Source organism: Caloenas nicobarica, chromosome 16 (assembly GCF_036013445.1).
Source record: "Caloenas nicobarica isolate bCalNic1 chromosome 16, bCalNic1.hap1, whole genome shotgun sequence".
In the NCBI taxonomy this organism is placed as follows: Eukaryota; Metazoa; Chordata; class Aves; order Columbiformes; family Columbidae; genus Caloenas; species Caloenas nicobarica.
Window position 1 is genome coordinate 8,352,196 of NC_088260.1, and position 20,957 is coordinate 8,373,152.

A 20,957-nucleotide genomic window follows, 5' to 3' on the forward strand; every position below is an offset into this window, starting at 1 on the left:
AGGTCTGGGTTTAATTTATTTAACACAATGTGTGTCTCTCCAGTATACTTTAAAAGAGCATATGTTGCATTTTTTTTCTGTAGACAGAGACTCATTCATTTTCAAGAATCCTGCATGATTGTTTCTTTGCAAGGCACAAATGGGAAGTTATTCTTTTAAAGAGTGTAGTGACCAATTTGATTGTCTGAAGATATTGCTTAATTAAAACTTCCATTTGTCTTTCAGACACCCCGAACATGTGAAAACTTTATCAAATTGTGCAAGAAGAACTATTATGATGGAACGATTTTTCACAGATCAATTCGTAATTTTGTGGTGAGTATTGAACAAACCTTGTGTGATGCATAATACGTGATGTCCTCAAAGTATTTATTTAGCTTAATTCAATTTTAGTTTCTTCCACGCATGACAACTTGCCATAAATGTATATTAAATATACCATCAGAAGTTGGCTTGTCCTAACTTACTAGATTTGTATTTAGTACTGTTACTGGCAACTGTCTCCCACTAATATTGTCACTTAGAGCATCACTGCATTTAGTAATGCTTTTGCTGGCGTTCCAGGCAAAGCCTTTGAGAGTCATTGCCTTGGCAAGGCTCTTGTTACCTTCCCTAAGCTGTGGGTGGGTGGCTAATGAACAGGAGGAGAGACAGAGGGGAATGCTAATTTGGATAAGTAATACTGTGGCCTGTTGGTATCCCATTCAGACGAACCTTTAGAAAGCAGCTGAATTTCTGTTTCAGGTTGTGATAGTTGGATACGGTCAGATCATCCTCTCCTGAGTGTGCTCCAGGACTAGATGCCCAGACTTTCTTTGTGAAGGAGTTAAAGAACACCTAGTGACCCAAAAAGTTGACTTTGGTAGTCAAAGATCTTTATTTACGTAGGTATAGTCCAGGCAACTCAGGATACTGTAGCTGTCTTCGTAACTTCTTTCAGAAGAATTAACAACCTGATCCTGAAAGCAGTGCACATCTTCCAGGGGACATCACTGAATGTTACATTCCATCCTGTCATCCTAAAATAACCTTTTTTTCTTTTGACAGGACTGTGTTAAACTTAGAATTAAAATTGTGCTTGTGTGCTATTGCTGTGAAGCTAGTCATGGCACACTCCCTCTAATGGCATTAGAATACAGAATATTATTTCTGTAGATCCTGCATATATATCCAGTGATTAATTATGTTTCTAAAATATTGGTTTCACATGAGGATTTTTCCAACTGCAGATAGTGAGGGGAATACTGGGAAATACAGATACAACTACAGAAAATATTCCATATTCCCTCATTTCTTGCCTTCCCATCATGTGGAAGATTGGTAGCAAAATGTAAAGCCTTTTCATTTCCAAAAGCAATGCATCGTCAGTTAAAAAGCATGTTACAGCCCAGCACATAATAGAAAGTATGATCTGGTTAACCCATTCAAGACTGTTTGTTTTGCCTATTTACCCACAAGAGACCTATTATTTTTATAAAACTGTCATTCTTCTCTTGGATAAGTAATGTAGGAGAAGACAGCCAGGCAATAAAAGAAGCTCCAAGTAAGTGGTAATGGTTTCCTTGTTGCTAACTTGTCAACATGACAGAGTACAGAAGGAAGAAAATTGAGCAGAATTGGCTTTTATGGCTTGTATTTAATGTCTTTCACACAGATATATATATATATATATATATGTGTGTGTAACTTACTGATTTTATTTAAATTCTACAGATCCAAGGAGGTGATCCGACTGGAACAGGAACAGGTAAGGTTGAGTTTGAATCAAGTAAACTGTTTTCAGTTCTTGCGTTATGTTGTTACATTTTTTTCCAGACACGTTGTAGATTAAAATCCTCTAAATGGTGATATGTGGTACTTTGTGAGTATTTCTACTTTAAAGCAAAGATTTTATCACTGTATTTTTATGACCCTTTTAACTATGCTACAAATTTCATCTTGTATATTCTCAGTCTAAAACTTGGGCACTCTTCCGTGTAGAATTCTTGTTGGGTCTTTGCTTCCTTTTTCTTCTAGAAAATAAATAAAAATTGTAACAATTTTACAGCTGGCCTTCCAGGGCAAAGAACAAAGGAAGAAACACACTCATGCAAAGTTGCTTTCAAATTCCGTGTTAATGAAATACTTGAGACCTGTCTCAGAACTGGTGAATGGCCAGATACCATCTGTTCTCCCAGTCAGTTGCCTTCTAAAGCCCAAGCCGCTCTTTTTCTAACTTTTCGGGGTCACTGTTACTAAATTCTTCAGCCTGCTCTTTCTCCCTTAGTTGGAGATCTGTGTAATAATGGTATCAGAAATGGTCAGGAGACGTAGCAGCTGAGGGGTCCTCAGAGCATTGCCCACCGCAGTAGAAATGTAATATCTCTAGTTGCTGCTGTAGAATTGCTCATTCTCCACTTGCACCTTTTATCTACCCGCTTGTAGATGTCACCAACCTCCACAGCTCCTCGCCTGGTCCTGTGGGGCTCTGTGCATTTTTATTCTAGTTCGTACATGTGTCACTTGTATATGCACGCACTATATTCTTCTCTGTGCTCACAGATCATCCAAAAAAGATGTCTCTGTCATTGTTAAGTGCTTCAGCTCTATTTACTTTGTAAACATTGGTGTGAGTTCCGCAACAGCTTTTCTACTGCATGTGATAATCCACAGTTGCATACACTAAGATTTGAGACTAGTTAAAGGTTCTATGTTTTGATGGCAAAAGCCCATTAACAGGATTTGTCACTGTATATGCTTGGACTGTCAAAAGAAATATGATTTGATTTTGTTATAAGGAACATTTCGGTTCAAATCCCAAAGGACATAATTAGTAACATCTTTTAAAATGATAAATTAAAGAGGTGTCAGGAGATGGGAGAAATGTAATGGGTTGGCTCAGACACCTTTCGCCCTTGTAGAGTGGAGTTCAGATCCTGCTGTGGAATGAAAATTAACTTGCTGGTGTCATTCTTGTCTCTATTTGTGCAAATGGTAGAAGTATTGCAAGACAGCACAATTAATAGTAGGCAGAGGACTGGCAGTGCAGCTGCACTGAAGGTCAAGACTCAGCTCTACTGGCAAAGCAAATAGGAAGTAAAATGCAAATAAGCCCGCAGGAGAAGAAAACTCCTATGTGTATTCTTTTATTTTAAAAAAGGAGTCTAACGACTTCTAATTTTTCCATCTTGTTTTCCTCCTTGTCATTCATATGAACGTATTGCAGAAGAGATGTCTTGTAAACAATTGTCAAGACTATTAAAATTCTAATAAAATGGGCAGTGTATGCTCAAGTAGATATGAGTGGTGCAGATTTTTGAAGACAGGTGAACTTTAGGTAATCCTACTTAATCACTTATTGAATATGATAATATCACAAGAAAATGTTGTACATGGACAACCTGGTGGGCTACTAGATTTGTCTAGCAGCCAGAGGAGGCATAGTTCGGCAGCAGGGTAAAAACACGGCAAACATGGTGATGCTCTCCCAGGCTCCCGTAGTGTAAAGGTTTTAATCCATTTGTTTGCATGTTATTAGTGTGATCACAAGCATTCATGTTAGGAAAGCTTTGGAGTAAAGCACTGAGATTCAGTACTTCGTACCTTTTTTATTTTTGCCTAGGTCTTGTATGTTATTTGCAGTATAAATTCCCTTTTTTATTTCTTCTGGAAGCTGGAAGGAATTTCAGTATTTCTTTGACTTGCTGCTGCTTAGAAAAAAAAATATATAGATACATCTTTGAAAGCTAAAATGTCCATAAGATTTAATGATCTTTAGGGGTTTACTGGGGGACTAAATAACTTGACTTCTCTAATATCAGAGAAGCATATGAGAGTAGAACAGGGCTTTCTTCCCACATATTTCAATTGGAGGTTACTTTTAAATATCAGTATTTTGAACTGCCAGAATTGTTTCTGTTAGAGCTTTTCGTAGGAAGACTTCAGGGAAAAAAAGAACGTCCTTTGTTCACTCTTCCACACAGAACCTTCTGCTTTAACTGAAATTTTCTGGCTAAGAGGTTTGGGATTCTTTTGTTTGTTTTTAAAAAACTTGTCCAAACTGACATGTGGAAGGTGCATTAAGCCTGTGTATGTTTTTGTTTTGTTATATTTATTTAATTATTCCTCTTCATCAGCTCAGGAACTAGAACAGACTTGTTCAAAAAAATTTTCCCACCATTTGGTGTCTGTCATCTGACATTCATCCCATGGTCAGCAACAGGTGTCAGGTTTATGGTTGCAACACCCAAATACTTTGATGATCACCCACTCCATTGCTAACTAAGCCCAGGACTGTTCAGCTTCTGAGTGGATTTGGGCACGTTCGGTACGACGTGGCGTAAGGTTACATGTCGTATGTACACAGACTGCGAATGTGCTCTTGGCTCACCTATTATAGATAAGCGTGCATGTGTTTTGGAAACATTTCACAGATGTGAAATGCCAGGCTGGTTGTCACTGACTCTCTGCTTCCACGGCTACTCCAGCTGAACAGTCCTGTCTGTAAGCAGCACTGATCTTTAGTTCTTTCTTATTTGTTATTCAGCACCCCAATGTGTCCTTGTTAGGCCATCGTAATAGTAACCGTGACCCAGCAGACACATGAAGGACAACTGATTCCTGGTACTCAGCAGTTAACCTGGGATGGAGGCGGGTGGAAATTAGCATTATGGTGTCTAGAAGTTGAGATACCACACTGGGAAAAGAGTGGGGAATAGAGTTTTACCTTAACTTAGCTGGCAGACCTGCATTGCCAAAGCAGTTAGATATATAGTCCTGTAAGGCTGACACTGATTTAGAGGACCAAACTAATTTTCTACAGCCTTCAACTTAATGTTTCATAAGGCTACTGGGAGAAATTTTATTGTGCTGCAGCAGCTCATTTCTTTTCTAGCAAAATAACCACCCATAGAAGCAGTATTCAGAGCAATAAGCTGAGTCATGGTCATTCTTTGTAATGATTAATTATTTGAAAATGAATTTTAGATTTCTGATGTATCTTTTCCTGCTGTTTATAACAACTAAGTGGTTGAACATTGTGAATAATTCTGTCTAACTCATGCTAGTTCAAGTGCAGCAGCTGCTCTGTATTTTCAGTGTTCCAAATAATAGAAGAAAATTTGCATGTAGGAAAAATAGGTTTAACATTGTAAGTCTTTTGTATGAAAAAAGGGAAAACTATATGCAAAGAATTATCTTTTCAAAGTGGCACAGACATTTTTACAGCTACTCTTACCTGCAGCCTGTTGGAAAGTCTCACGAATCAGCTTGTATGTATATGCCTCTGTCCATTTATGAATCCAGGAGGACACACAGGAGGCATCGAATAGCTGTAAAAGTCCAAGATAAAATACCACTGGCCAGATGGGAATTGCGTTTTGGTTGGCAGAGCTCCTCTGAACTGTCAATAGTAAAGGACTGTGGACAAACTTGGTCAGTTCTGCAGTGGGATTTCCTAACAAAGCAAGTTCCTAAAGTGTAACCTAGTTTTAGAGCCCCTTTTCTTGCATGATTGAAGCTCAAGAAAAGGACAAGAGAAAAGGACTTCATATCTAGGAATAAATTCCTTTTAGATTACAGCCCCTCTGAAAATCCAGCTTCTGGTATATGGGGTTAAAAGTACCATGTCCTCTTATCTGAAAGGGGAGAAACACTTACTGGCTGAGCTAAGGCTTTCGTATTTGCAAAATGATTCAAGAACCTCACTTGGAAAGCTCTATAGAAGTGTCAGATGTTATTATGTACCTCGTTCCAAATGACAAGAAGAAAATTACAGAAAGTAAGCCATCATTTTTGTGAATCAGAGCCCTCCCACTTCCTTACGCTGCTTAGCAATTTTTATGCCAGAAAAAGGAAGGATTTATTTAAAATCACAATTGTCATGAATGATGATTCGCAGCCCACACCTGGCTTTGGAATGCTACATTTCTGAAGCTTTAGGTGCATCTCTCAGCTCTTTGCAAGAAAGTTGTACCACTTCTGTAATTTTACCAAAAAACCCCCAAAAAACCCCCCCAAAAAAACTTTCTGAAAAAAATGTCTTTAGAAGGAACAAAGACTACAAAAGAGTAAGCTGTTTTAGTTCAAAAGACAATCTGAGAATGTGGCTTTTTTCTGTGTAGTTGCTAATGTGCGATTGCTTCAGGTGTCAGTTTAGATCTATTCACCTTTTCACCATCAGCACAAGTTGCAGATACGAGACTGAATAACTAACCATGCTTCTGTTACAAGCTAAATATATCTTGCCACTCTGGATAGCCATGGAAATGATGAATACGGTCTAATTTTTCCTATGAGGTGTGTGGTCTGTTTGGTTTCATCTCCGTGTGAGAATTAGGTAAATACCTCTTTAATTTAAGAGAATTTTTCTCTTCTATTAAAAATGTGGGGAAGTGGCTCTCAGCTGCCTTCAGCTTTGAATCTTGGGTATCTGGGTGGACATGTGATTTTTATTTTACAGAGTTGTGCAGAACTTCCTTCCAGCTCCTGAAGGCACAGGATAGATGCTGCTGTTAGAAGACGGCCCGGTGTATTTCCGTGGCTGATCCCAAGTTCATTTCCAGCTTTGTGCAAACAGGAGACCCACTTATGCCGGGTTGTAAGTGCTGCTCCCACCCAGCCAGCGGCAGCACCCGCGTGGGGCCGTGTCTGCTGCCACGTGAACCCCTCTGGCTTTTAGCACAGAAGCCCCCCGAATTTTTTTCCAGCACTTTTTGTACGAGGATCTCAGAAACATTTGCATGTCCAGCAGGCACAGGGCTCGGCTGTGGCCGAAGATAATCTTATCAGGGAGTAAGCTGAGAGGAAGGTGAAGCGACAGGCAGCGCTGCCCGCTGTGACTCTAACACCCAGACTCAATTCTTGTTTTCCGTGGGCTTTGCTTGAAGGCTGGTATGTCAGCTTTGGGGTGACGTTTTTGCATCATCGTGACTCCATATATAGTCAGCAGTGATCTGTTTGCTCTTGGAGGAAGATTTGGGGAATATAAGGAGAAGCCAACTCTCTTTATGGCATATATCGGTAGTGTAACATGGGAGGGCTGGAGTTAGACGGTCCCACCTCCTCTGCCTGCATCCATTCTGCTTTCAGAACATGAGGAGATGGCACAGCCGTGCTTCCCAGCCATGTGGGGAATTAACACAGTAAAATCTGCTAGATACTTCTGAATGCCTCACAATTATTAGCAGTGGGTTTGGAGCCTGTGACTTGTTTTCCCAAGTTTACATTGACCTCCAACATAGAGAGTAAAACGTAAGGATCTAAAATACTCGTTCCAGGCTCCCAGGCTGAGCATTAGACCTTGTGCTGCCGTGGCAGTAACGAGGGATCTACGAGGATCTAACGAGGGATCCGTACTTAATCTTCAGAGAGAAAGTGATTCTGGGTTTCAGTAATTAAAAAAATATATACATTTAACTCGTCATCTTCCGGCTTGCTCTGTCTGGTCCTGCTTCAAGCAGATACTTGAAGCCTGGAATGATTCCAGAGGTTAGCAGGAGTTTGACAAACAGCACATTCAGGCTATTTTTAATATAAGGAGAATACATTTGCATTTGTCTCCCCTCCCACCCCCCCTTTTTTTCTTTTTTTTAAAGTATTCTTAAATTAAAAATTTGGGATTTTTTTCTTTAAAAAACAAAACAAAACCAAACTATTCCTGTGCTGCTGTCTCGCTGCCTTTGCAGCGTCTCCACCGGCCCTTGCCAGTCCACGCTGCCAGGGCTCCGCAGACACTTCAGCTATGTCCTTTATAGGACGTCTGGCCTTTTAGGCGAATGCTGCACAGGCCATTCTCTGTTCCTGCCTGCAGCTCCCGGGCAGACAGAATTAGCCTTGGAAACAGCTGTACGGCAGACAGAGGGGGGCAGGGACTGGATCTCGTGCTCTAACTGTCTACTAAAATATTAGCACTTATATCCAGAGAATTGGAATGAACTAAAGTTAGCCTTCGTACATATGAGATTAATTCTGACCTGCAGTGTATGATCTGAAATGAAATCATACAAAAATAAATATTCCAAAACCTAAAGATCATGGCTCATCGCTCCTGTCTGCAAGCTCTTGGGTCTGGTTGCTTGTTGTGCCAGAAAGAGAGAGTCTCTCTGTCATTCATGATTTTTCTCTTTCCTTTTGAATTATTTTTCTGACCAGTGAAGGCTTCAGGGTTGATTCCACCTTCTTTCTGCAGCTTGACAGCACCGTAATTCCGGCATCAGCTGAAAGCGTATGTAGGGTGTAACAGACCCAAGGGTTTAGCCACTTGCTGCTATGGACCATCTCAATGAGATGTGTTCGTGTTTGTGTAGTATCTGAAAATGTCTGGGTGACAAACACTTCTCTGGGTTAGGACTCGTAGCAAGTGCATCTGCTTTCAAATAACGAGGAGTTCCTTCAGGAGGCCCTTTGAAGCAAAATGAAGTCTTTTTCTAAGGGAAGGTGAAGTGAAGCTTGTTACTGGGGTGCAGAGGGCTCTGGCCGTGGCTGGGCAGTGCAGGGCCTGAAGCGACGGCTCCGCAGTGCTGGAGCCGAGTGCAAAGCTGAAAACTGTGAAAGGCAAAGAGGGAAGGAGCAATGGTGCGCAGAGCACGGTGCCGTTGTGGGGCTGTGGCTCTGCAGGCTTCGCAGGCGTGTTTCAGGTTTTGGGCAGCACCTGTTGGCCCAGAGCCTTGCTGTATTCTGACTTGTTTATTTACCAACCTACAAGAACTTTGCTTTTCTGAACAAGGCAGGTAAGCAAGGCACTGCACAAGTAACCTCTCTTAGCAAATAGCAACACGCAGGGAGATTCATTAGCAAAGAAAATTACTGGCTTGTGGTACTGCACAAGTAACCTCTCTTAGTAAATAGCAACACGCAGGGAGATTCATTAGCAAAGAAAATTACTGGCTTTTTCTAATAGGGTGAACACTTTGATTTGGCTAGAATAGCTGGGTTTGGGATCCATCTTCAAGACAGTAGAGATGGCTGCAGCTGTACCATATCCCTTTCACCCACTACTGGAAGAAGCTGGCATAAGAGATCAAGCTGATGTAATTTAGCTGATCTTAAAATATTCAATAGCCAAAGATTGCTGAAGTAATCACTCCTCCTCCACTCTTGATTACAGAAAATCCCTATAGGCTTTGTCCACTTTTGCTGGCTCTTGTCAAATTGCAGAGCAGGCAACACTCAACTCTATTAATAGGTCTTTTGAACATGATTAATTTAGTTTATATGTGGGTCAATTTCTTCCAAAATGTCTTTCTCACTTGGTTCCACGTGCACTTGCAGCCGTCCGCCTGTGATGCTTTGTTTTCGTGGTATCGTCTGAAACTCTTCTCTCATTTGATGCGCTCTTGTGATTTTCTGCATAAGCTTTTCGGTAGGAGTCTGTTTTATTCCTCAGCTTTATTCGCTGCTTGCCTGTGCAGCCATATCATCAAATTGTTTCGTTGTGTTACATGTGTGAATAGCCGTTGAGCACTACAGATCCTTTACTGACCTCCTGCTTCACAAGTGATACGGTTACTCTAGAGGATTCTTGAGCCGATGCTGCAGATGGACCAGTCTCGCTGACTGTTTGGATAGTTTTATTTGGTTTATTTTTAATACTATCCTAAGGTGAAATATTTTTTCATGGTTTGTCAAACAAGATTATGGATTTGACTGTAGAACTATGAGTCATCTCAGCCTTCATTTTTCTTATTAAGAATGATCTTGGAGGAAAGTGCAAATGAAAATGTCAGATCTGTCATAAATCATATAAAAATGACAGCCACAGGGAGGGGTCTCCCAGACCCCCTTTCTATCCACAGTCACAGAAAATAAATCAGTTTAGAGGGCTGGGTGTGCAGCTTGTGCAAAGTTTTATCATCCTTTTGATTTCATTACATTTGTGTTTACATCTTTCAGCTATCTAGTCCAAATATCTAATTTTTACCCTTTATTTTGGAGGAATATATGTCATCATTCTTCATTGTTTAGCCAGGAATTAAGCATTTGAGCTTATAGCTCCTGTTCTTAGTTGATTCTATTAATGTATTTCATCTCCCTGATATTTTATTTCTGGAAGCAGTGCTATATCCAGAGTGCAATTAAACTAGTAATTCTTTGTTCTATGTTTTGTTAGGAGGCTGCTTTTAAAGTTTTAATGACTCAAAAAAGAAAAAATATGATGGACCAGCAGTAAAAAATTAAATCCTTGACAATTCTTCAGCACCCAATATCTAATGCTGTTGATAAACAGCCTGGTCTGTTGCAGTTGATAATGTGGGGCACAGAATTGTGTTGCCAGTTGCAAACAGCTGATTTCAAGGCCATGCTCAAAAACCAGCCTAGTGACAGGGGTGAGGTAAAAATATATTGTACATATAGTGATCAGAAGTGCGAGAAACCTTGAATTTAATGTCAGTGCCTGTTACAAAATGTAGTGGGAAAGTAGTGAAAACATTTATTCTGTGATCTTTTCTCTTTTAAGGAGGAGAATCTTACTGGGGAAAACCTTTCAAAGATGAATTTAAGCCAAATTTGTCCCACACGGGACGTGGTGTTCTCAGTATGGCCAATTCAGGACCCAACACAAACAAATCGCAGTTGTAAGTAGTCACTTGCTTTTTGTGTTTTATTGTTTGCCTCTAGACATTGTGTCTTACTCTGTTAAGAAAACAAATTACATTTTATGAGCTACTCTTTAAAGTTCAGTCAAGTGAAATATTCTGTCGAGTGCTGCACATTGAAATCAGGGGAGCTCCAGCTGCTGTTACCCAATGTAAGAGCAAAGTAAATGCACAGCACAACGACCTGTAGGTTTATAGTATCAGCATTAATTTGCCTTTTCTGTTTTTATGATTTGAAGTTTTTGTTCGTTTTTGTTCATTTTTTCAGTGTCCCTGCAGTGTTATCGCTGTAAGATCATTACACCTCTCCATTCTGTTTACATTTAGCCCATACTGAGCTTTTTGAAAGGGCTTAATGAAGTGTAACATGTGCTCTATGGAAATGTTGCTTCTCTTTACTTGCCTGATTTTAAATAAATGAGAACAATTCTGCACTGTTGAAATGTGTAGAGCCCAGACGTGGCAGACTGCAGAATCTGGCATTGAGAATGACTTGGTTTTCAATGTACAAAAGCAGAATGAAGACTAAAATGAGGGAAAAATGGAGAAACAGGAAGAACGACGAATGAAATCTAAAGATATTGAAGTTGTAATGACCTTTTTATGTGTAACATTAATACGTGTGTTTGCCTGCAGTCTTTTGAAAATGTTCTGTGTCACTTTGAGCCAGCTATTTATTGGTCGTTCTCTACTGCAATGGAAAAAAGTTGTACCTTTTATTGGGAGCCTCAAGAAACGGGGTGTGGGGGGGTGTACAGTGCTGTGTGCTGGGGCTGGAATGGGGTTCTTGGTGTTGGTCTTCATGACGCTCAGTATTTGCTATGGCTTGTAAACCATGCACTAGTGTGGTTAGCTTTAATTAAACACAAGTGCTTGTGTCAGGGCCTCCAATAGGCTCACTCACGTACTTAAGCTAAGCACATGTTGGGTGGTTTGCAGGATCGAGTTGCTGTAGAGCTTATTTTGGATTTGAATGTTAGTGTCAGCACTCAGTTGCTAAATTGGGGGAGAGCAGAGGTTGTTTTTTCTTTATTTTTCTTTATTTTTTCTTTTTTTTTAAAGAGAGGGGATTCTAGAAACAGAAGTTGTAGAGACAGTTCATGAGTGATGTGCCATATTGAGTCACATCATCTGCTGCTCTAAGTGTGATCGTATGTTTCCCTAAAATTTGCAAATGAAATATAAAGTTCCTTTATATGTGAAATCCTTGAGAGACTCCAGCTGCCTGTATTTATAAAGCTTCCGAGGCAGTGTTTAGACAGTTGTGGCAACTCTTGTGACCTTAGGAAATGGGTGAATATTTCTCCCCATAGGTGACAGGCACCACAGAGCAGAGTCAGCTGGGTCCTCTGTGTAAGGTGATGCTCAAATAACGCTCAGGACTTCTCTGGGATCATCCTGAGCTACGTTAATTCCCTTGTCCTTACTTTTATTGTGACTGGTGGATGAAGCTTTCTCTGTGTATTTGCTGCTGTTCAATTTTTTCATTTGTTTATTACCATGCTACATAACTGACCCCTTGATAATCCTAAGTACGGATATTTGTGAATAAAGTGGTGCAAAGAAGCCAGGCGCAAGGCTAAGTTATAATATTTGCCCCGTGTAAGAGTTTGCGTTCTGCACAGCATCTCAAGTCTTTCCTAGGGTAAGCTATGTCTTAATAGATCATCTGGCAGATTACAGCCCCTCCTATTTGCAATCATATAACTTCCTGAGGCAGTTGCTTATATGGAAAAGTGCTTTTGGAATGCTCATATATTTTTAGCTGTCTCTAATGTAGTGTAACAGATGGAGACAGGGAGGAGAGCCAGCACGGCGTGTCCAGCCAAGATGGGCCATCGTGGTCTGCAGACCACAGTGTGGAAACCTCTGTCTCATATGCTTGTAGTCCAAGTCTTCCAAAGAAACATCAAACTTTAGAGAAAAGTTTTGGTAGTAAGGGTTGCTTTGGATTTTGGTGTTTTAGTTCCCGTGTTTAAGTTTAAAAATACAACCATCAAAATTAAAAGTCCAATTACTTAAAAATTAAAATCCACGTTTCACAATATTTCATTACCTTTGACACTGTGAAGTATTTTTCTGCCATGTTTGTATCCAAAGCACAAATTTGCTCTGTCCAGAGGAGAAATGAATCACCGCCAGGCCAATTTAATGGAAGAGAAATGCAAAAAGTAAATATCCTAAAAGATAGAAGTGTACACTGACAAGGCTTTTGTCTTATATGAACTGTATTTGCTGGATGCAAGCTCGCAGTCACGCACAAGAAATGTGCTTGTCCAGCAGGATGCACGTCTCCCTGTCTGTGTGAGCTTCCCAGGGCCAGCCTGGCCAAGGAGGCAGATGCTCAGATTGATTTTGGACTTTGTGCAAGTCACCATGCTTGGAGTAACGTTTAGGGATGTTAGTAAGGTGTAAAAATAAGACGTCAAAGCTCCAGAAATCCAAGACAAAACCCACAAAATGGGAGTTAAAGGACGTTTGGCCAGCAGGACTCCCAGAGGAGGAGAGGCGCTTGTCTTCTCTTGGGGGGCTGTTACATACACTTTCTGTTTCTAAGCATTGTTGAGTGTCAATGAGATGATATGCTAACTGTTACGTCTTTATTCCTTCCAGCTTCATCACATTCCGCTCTTGTGCATATCTGGACAAGAAGCATACAGTTTTTGGAAGGTAAGTGAAGGACGTTGTGAGCAGCATTATAGCAGTTGTGCTTTCCTGTGCATCTCAAGCCTAGAGAGAAGAATCGAGTGACTCTTGCAATTGAACTGGTGCAAAATCCTGGCTCACAATCCACTTTTCCTGGTTATGAGTAGGTGGCCAGCATCGCATCAGTGCCAGTCACGAGACTCTGCCTTTTCCTCCTTCCATCGCTGTAAATTGCTTTACTTCCCTTCTGTGGCTGGCTCTCCAGGGAGTCATGAACAAAGTAATCATCGTCCTGTAACCAACCACGTTAATATTTGTGCATGCTAATTGCTGGGACACAAGAGATTACCTCTTCAACACTGCTTTCATCCTCTTATGAGCTGTCAACCAGGAAATTAGTTGCGACAAGGCTGTTCTTCATCATGGCGTAGTACATAGAGCTTCTGCATTAGGTTAGGTCTTTTGGCCAATTTTATTATTTTTTATTCTGTTCTTCTCTTTTATTCCTGACGATTATCATTGATATAAAATCAGTATGTTTGTTTGCAAGTGTGTACATACATACATGTTTATGTATATATATAAACATACTACCAATGCCAAGACAGCAAGGAACTTCATTCTTTATAAAGAAGTCTGTTGCAAAAGTCTTTTACAGTCAAGCCCTCACACAATAAATATCAAGGTATTTGTTACAGAAGATATTACAAAATCTTTATATTACGACTTGTTCTTTGCTTCCTCTGCTGCAGGTACATGGTATTTACCAAGTCATGCATAGCTGTTCTAAAAAATGCCTTGGTGCAAATGGCAGGTATGGGTATTTTACTAGCCTGCTTCATGGGTAGTTCCCAAGGATTTTACAGTCTTGTTAAAATGAAGATTTGTTTTTTATTCTTTTCATGGCTTATCCATTTGAAAGGCAGCAATTGAAATAAATGCATGTGCTGTTTACTTTGATTGGATGTCATACAATAGTGCTGTACAATGAAAATGATATATTTAATCCATATTCTCTGCCTGTGAGTTCTTGAGGCAGAAGCTGGTTTCATTTTAAACAATTGTTTTAGTGCTGTGAGTTCCGATAATGATTCTGCAGTAATTGCACCCTTTGAAATATATTTATTTTTCCTTTCTCAGGTCTGTCCTAGAAAAATTTAAAGTTACCTTGTCATTTGGTGAAAGCAAATAAATAAAGCAAATTCTAATACTGAAAGCTGAGACCAAGTATATTCTTGGAGGAGTTAAATTACCTGTATCTTAAGACTATTTCACTTAAGCTACAACTAGAGTCCTCCTTGCAAAAATCCCATTAAATCCCATACAGTAATGCTGTTAACCCGAGCTTCCCATCTCATCAAATAGTATTTGGGTTAGGACAGCTCAGCTGAAAAGGGGACTGTTCTTCAGCTCTGGATGCAACCTGGCTTCAGTGAGCACCCTGTATAGTCCTCCGGTGTCTTTGCTGTGTTTCCCCAATGTGCTCCGCTTTTAATATAATTCACCAGGACAGAATTTAGAGAGTGGCTGAGCTGACAGCAGTGCAGGGAATGTGCTCCCAGAAGCCTTTATACCACGTGTAACATCTCAAGTACCTTATGAGTAAAATAGCTCAAATGATGTTTCACACTGTTCGTTGCCCTTTAGAGAGAAATTACTTCAGTCTAAGTAAATCTGGTTAAGTGTATATAGCAGAGATTTATGTAGTTTTAGCAAAGTCTGTCTTGATTTTTGAATTATCCTTGCTACTGCAGAAATCTGACCTTGGTTGCCAGAATAAAGAAGTGTTGCCGCTTTCTGAGCACTGCAAATATTCTCAGCTGAAATACAAAGGAGAAGCTTCATTTAAAATGTTGGTTTAGAATCACGTTTGTTCCCTGCATGAAAACTGAGTCACATTTTCACCTGAACACAGAGCAAGCAAATTTTACTCTGGACTCTTTTGCATGTAAATGAAGATTGATTCAAAGGACGTAAAAAATGAAGATGCTGGAATATATTCCAGTTGCCCTATATTAATCTACAAATGGAATACTTGAATAATTCAATTTACCTACAAATTTAATATAAAAGGCTGATGTGTGTGGCTCTTAAGATCTGTACTCTGTCATCAAAATCCTTCAGCTGTTTTTACCTGCATTTGTTTTTAAAGCCATAAAGCCGAAAGATTCCAGAGATTGTACCTCTAATGAAGCTCCAGATTCAGTTTGCTATTTTAGATCCCGGGTGTTTCCAGGATTTGGCCACTATATCTGATCTTAGGCTGTATAGTACAATAATATCTAGGAAGCATATCTAGGAATAATATCTAGGTTTAAGAATAGAATGAAACCATGAAATCAGAATTCTTTGTTTCCATGAATGTTAAATCTTAATTGGATGCTTACTGGGCTGTTGTGACTTTCATATAGACTTGAAGTTTACTTATTTCGGTTAATATAAAAACCTAAATACTCTGATCTCCACTGTGCCCTCAGCTATTTCTATGCGGCTCTGGTTCATGTTAGTGAGTGTCACCTATGTAGCTTTGAGAGCAGAATATGACTTGTTTGTGACTTGTATAGAACTTTTCAGCAGGTTTTCCATACTTTTGAGAAGAACAGAGAAACAATGAAAGAGCAACTGTTCCCCACCCCTATCTTGTTTCTGTGGGTCCTGTGTAGGATGGAACATTGGAAAGTTCCTCCTCTGGAGAGCTGAATCTTATTCATGTCCCCACTGGTTTGAAACACAATTTTTGCACAGTAGCAACTATTAAGAGTTGGATGTTTGGCTGTTAAGTATGTTTGGAAAACACAGCAGCTGCAGGCAGTGGGGCTGTGAAGCGGTGGCACATGTCTGGCTTGGTGCACTGGAATTTTCAAGTCTCAGGAGAAGGCTGCGGCTGGAGGACAGGGAGGGTATCTTGTCACGATTGTCCTGCCCACCGTGGCAATAATGAGGATGGATGCTACTGAAAATAAAGGAGATAATTTGACATGGATGGGGAGCGAAAACAAAGGCAGAGAGTGAGAGAAGAATGCCTTCCCTTGGAGGTGTGTTGCAGGCTGCACGGATTTCCTGCTCCAGCAGAGCTGCCTAGATTAAATTAGTAATTACCATTTCTAGTAATTACCATTTCTCCTGACTTAAGGAATGTTGTAATTAATGTGAAAACTAACTGTTGGCTTTTGCTGGCTGGTAAGAGGTTTAACTTAGAAGCTCAAATAATGTAAACCAACCGGCATGCATTTGCTGGTGGATGAGAAGCATTTGCAGGTGGCTGCTGCCTGGGGAAGGTCCTGGTGGCTGCTGCTGCGGGCTGTGTGCGAGGGGACTCCCCGTTACCTGTGCTACAGCTGGGCCTTCAGCTCTTGCATGAGCTGCATGAGCTACAGAGATGTCACAGCCAAAGCACCGGGATAGGCTCACATTCCTGTCTGGTGTGCTTTATGAAATTTGGATGCAAGCACGTCCCATCCGGTTGTTATTATGTTTTCTGTTGCTCTGATGGCTCACAGCTCTCGTGGATCCGAGACGCGGTACACCTGCCCTTTATAAGCAGAAATAGAAACAATTTCTGTCCCAGACAGCTGTGCAAGTAGTAAAGAGACTGCCTATAGATACAGAGAAGTTGTGACAGTGACCCCTTTCTGCCTGTCTTCCACCAACGGTTTGCACTTGCTTCAGAACCAAGGAAGAAGAAAACCCCAGGAAAAACTGAAATGCCTTTGTGGTTGTTTTTGGGGAGCCTCTTCCAAAGCTAAAGGGACACATGAAAATGTGCATGTTTATAATAATAGTGGAAAGTGATCGAGCCATGCTGATCAACAGGAGGAGAGAAATGCTGCCTCTGAATTTTGGGTGAGATTTAGGACAAAGAGGGCATAGTGGGCTTGAAAGTGAGGGCAGGTTGCAAGCATATGATGCCATAAAAAGAAGGGCAATAGAGGGAGTGGAGAGAAAAGTGTTGTGGTCAGAGTGGCAAAGCCGGAAAGTACCTGTGCAGCAGTTCTATGCATTTACTGGAGCATCACCTGTGCTTGTCAAGAACTGAGAAAACGATGTGGCAACTGAGACAGGGGATGAGTATATGGAGGACAGTTTTCCCCTTTGTATGTGGCTGCACGTATCTGTTTACGCAGATAAATGTTAACTGTCTCTCAAGGTTTCTGCCACTCAATCTTCAATGCTCCTGTTCCCAGAAATAATGAACAAGGTGGTTTGGGAAACCTCAAACTTGGTCAAATTGGAGGCACCAGTCAGTAGCTGATGTGCACTCAGTTTAGTCTTTTCTTCCCTGCTCTCCTTGTCAGATGCTTTTGTGGAAGAGAGTTTTCTTTCCTCGGATAAGTATCACTCTGTATATAAGGATTCCTTAACCTGTTTAATGCTTTCTACTGCAATTCTGTAGAATGGGGCAATGAAAGTAACTCTTGTCCTCTAAAGTAATCAGCTACATAAAACAGCTACCAGGCATTATTCAGTTACCCGGGTACGGTTGAATAATGCACAGTGTCTGTTTCCACTTGTAACATTCCTTGTATGATTTGAATCGGTGAACCCCAGTGGCTTCTAACCTGGGAAACTCATGTTCTTGTTGCTCTTCTGCCTTAATACATGTGAAGAATGGAAAAATTGTGTCACAGCAGAAGAGCTGATTCTGTTGTTGAATCTGTGTGGGGAGCCTGACCTAATTTTGCACTGCAGAGTGCACCAGGGGAGGAGTGGAGAGCAAGGTAGGAAAATAAACCGGGCTGCTTTGTGGAAGCCGTGGCCTTGGTTTCATGTAGCACATGAGAACTGGGCTGTCGGAGCTGCACAAGGGCTGTTGTCTTTTCCAAAACAGTGGTATGATCTCTGAAGAGGAACCTGTGCCAAAGCAGAGGAGTCCTTACGTGCCAGGCTCGCCTGTTGAGTCTGGTTTCAAAATGCTTTTTTTCCAAGCTATTTTATTTTTTCAGCGCCCTTCGTTACTGTGTCTCGCCTGCTAGATCAAGCCTTTATGAGAGATTGAGGTGTTTCGACTGCATCCTTGTTGCAAGTTCAAATTGCTCACTCCCTTTCAGATGGGTGTATACATAGAAAACATTTTGTTCTGAGTGTACGTGTTTGTGCATGTATATATTGTTGTCTCTGTGTGAGTATGTAAATATATGTACTCTTTTTTATAAAAATAACCTTGAGGGCAGAATGTGTTTACAAAACAATGTTTCTTTCTGGTTTCTGTTTCTACTTTAAAGAATTAAAAAAAAAAAAAAAAAAAAGTCCAGACATTGTTTTTATATCATCTTCTGACCAGGAAATTCTATGATCTTGGACTGCTGCCATCCCCAGCATTGCATAAAGCTTGATTCCTATAATTCTTCTAAACAAAAATATGAGGAATAGGAAGTCCATGTGTGAATGTCTGAGAGATTGCAAGGGAGCTGCAGTTTTCTTTGGGAGCAGCACTAATGTAGCAGCGTTTCATTGGCGTATTGCACATGGATAGAGCTTGCTCCAGACATTTTACTTATACTTCATGCAAAGACATTGGCAGTGGTTATGAAGTAAGGTTACCAGTTTGCATAAAGGAGCCTTAACAAGAAGTAAGATTTTAAATAACATCTCTTAATTTGAAATGCAAAGATTTCCAGTGCTAATTTAGCTCTGTTTTCAAGGAAACAGAATTGCACAAGTAAGGGCACATTTTTGTTTTCATTACTATGCTAACAGAAAAAACCTAAATGTACCTACCTTGTCGTCCATGCTTAAATGTAATGCAACATTTATCAAGCTCCTCTAAAAATACAACAAGCTGTCTCAGGGATGGTGAGCTAAATATATAGTTGAGGTCATCATTTCTCTGTTCAACATCTACTGGAAGTACACAGCAAACCCTCGTTTTCCCTGGTTGTTCCAATGTAAATTATGTCTTGAAAATATCATCCTTTTCACTGCAGGATGTCATCTGAACGTCTGTTTAAACCTCACTTGGTCAATTTAGGACAAAGCATGTGTGGCACCTTATAGAAGGAATAGAGCCAGAAACAGTGGAAAAGGTTAAACTTGTTTCATCCCTTTTCCCTTCCCTGCCGGGCTCCCAACTTTGCACAAGTGACGCGGAATGAGAAAGGCCAAGGCGGTGCGACCGTCACAGTCTGTGTAACACACATACACATGTAAAGGGTATAAAGGGATATTAGTGTGAACTTCTCGAGTTTGCATTTTGTTTTAATGAAAATGATGTACGGAATTCCTTATGCTGAGGCTCAGATTTATTCATAGAACAGGCTTAATCTCTTTTTCTTCAAAGTTAGTGGCTATTAGAATAATATTAAGTAGTGGCTCTCTCTTTAGAGGTCTTTTTTAATGTTTTAATGTACTGATCTGGTGGTCTTTTCTACATATAACTTGTATGGGCTTTTTTCTTGGCAAGATGTCTGTGAGCCTTTTTTTCTTACACCCAGAATATGTGTTGTGGGACAGGTAGAGAACCCCCAAAACTGCTTTGGTGTGCTGCTTTCCTCATTCTGTGAGGAGCAATTGCTGGAACAGATGCCAGTGCATGGGCATCAACCTGATTTTAGTGCTGCAATGTAACATCATGAGATTTGACGATAAACACATGTAATGTTTCGAGAGTCTGCATGTACGTTGTCTCTCTACTTCGACAAATCTGAGGAAAGTTTGCAAAATCCTTTATGGTTTGAGACCTTAAGTTGGAATATTCCATTTTTCGCATCCAGCCATGACTGCCCCCATTAGCGAGTAATTCAGTTTTTACTGGATTGGTGATGTTTGCAATCAGATCTTGTCCTTTTTGGATTTTAATTGTTACTGATGAAACACCAGCCTCAGCTGGGTCTGATCCTTGGCAAAGTTTCCAAGTGCTCCCTGAACAAAAGTGACTAGTAAATGATTTCCAGTTCCTCTGGTCAGAGCTTTCGTCTCTGAGCTAGTGGTTTGTATTCAAATTCATTTTTATTTCTTATTGGTATTATGGCAGTGTCTAAAGACGTAAACCCGTATTGAGAGCTCACTGTGCTGACACTGTAATATGCATAGAGATGCTCTGTGCAAAATGTTAGAGAATCCAGGGGTGTAAAAGAAAGCAATTTTCCATTTTAGAGACAAGAAGCTGGGAAGAAAGGAGGATGACATGCTCTGCAGGCATAACAGCTTTGTCTTCTTCCCCCCTAGCCCTTTATAATTGTGTCAGAATAGGCTATTTAGGTCATTTACATGCCATGTCTATCACAGCCTTTTAAAATGTAAAAGTGACAAAGTATACCAAATAAAGTTTAATTAGCATAGCAACTGAAGACTCGTGAGCATCACCAAAATGCATTAGGGCTAATATTGTGGGAGGTCTAGCTATGGGATTACTCAGCTGAGATTGCCAGTGCATAGCTGATCTGGCTATTTCAAATTATCAGAACCTAATTAAATGAAAACATATGAGCAGATAATGAATGGAGCTGTTGGCTAGAAAATCCTCCAATATTAAATCAAAAGTTTCCTTTAGGGGCAATTAAAACACAGTGAATATATCTTAGGCTCTGTGTTAATCATCAGTATTGTAAGTGAATCTGATATTGGCCTGGAGGAGGATTTTAAAAACGAGGTTTTGTCATGAACTTTCCAAAGTTCACGCAGGGTCTTCAAGCCCTGCGCAGCTTCCCCCAGTGTCCTGCCTCCAGCTGCAGACGAATGACGCCGTTCTAGCCTACACATATGGGTTTTTTAATTGCTCTTAAAAGTTACAACCTGATT

General features: G+C 40.4%; 1 protein-coding gene and 1 long non-coding RNA gene across 3 annotated transcripts in view; one reads left to right on the forward strand and one right to left on the reverse strand.

Annotated features, from left to right (window-relative positions):
* PPIL2 (peptidylprolyl isomerase like 2) overlaps nucleotides 1-20,957 on the forward strand; it is a 71,825-nt gene that overhangs the window by 45,065 nt on the left and 5,803 nt on the right. Inside the window, exons 13-16 of the mRNA XM_065646674.1 lie at nucleotides 226-315; nucleotides 1,714-1,747; nucleotides 10,436-10,553; nucleotides 13,188-13,244. Of these exons, the coding sequence (XP_065502746.1) occupies nucleotides 226-315; nucleotides 1,714-1,747; nucleotides 10,436-10,553; nucleotides 13,188-13,244 (299 nt within the window). The remainder of the gene's footprint in view (nucleotides 1-225; nucleotides 316-1,713; nucleotides 1,748-10,435; nucleotides 10,554-13,187; nucleotides 13,245-20,957) is intronic.
* LOC135995396 (uncharacterized) lies at nucleotides 902-5,307 on the reverse strand. 2 transcript variants are annotated; one of them, XR_010607098.1, is made up of 3 exons: nucleotides 5,216-5,307; nucleotides 3,583-3,686; nucleotides 902-2,012 (listed from the first exon to the last, which is right to left on the reverse strand). It is a non-coding gene; the product is annotated as an uncharacterized LOC135995396 (long non-coding RNA). The 2 variants fall into 2 exon arrangements; XR_010607099.1 differs by having other exon boundaries at nucleotides 3,583-3,689.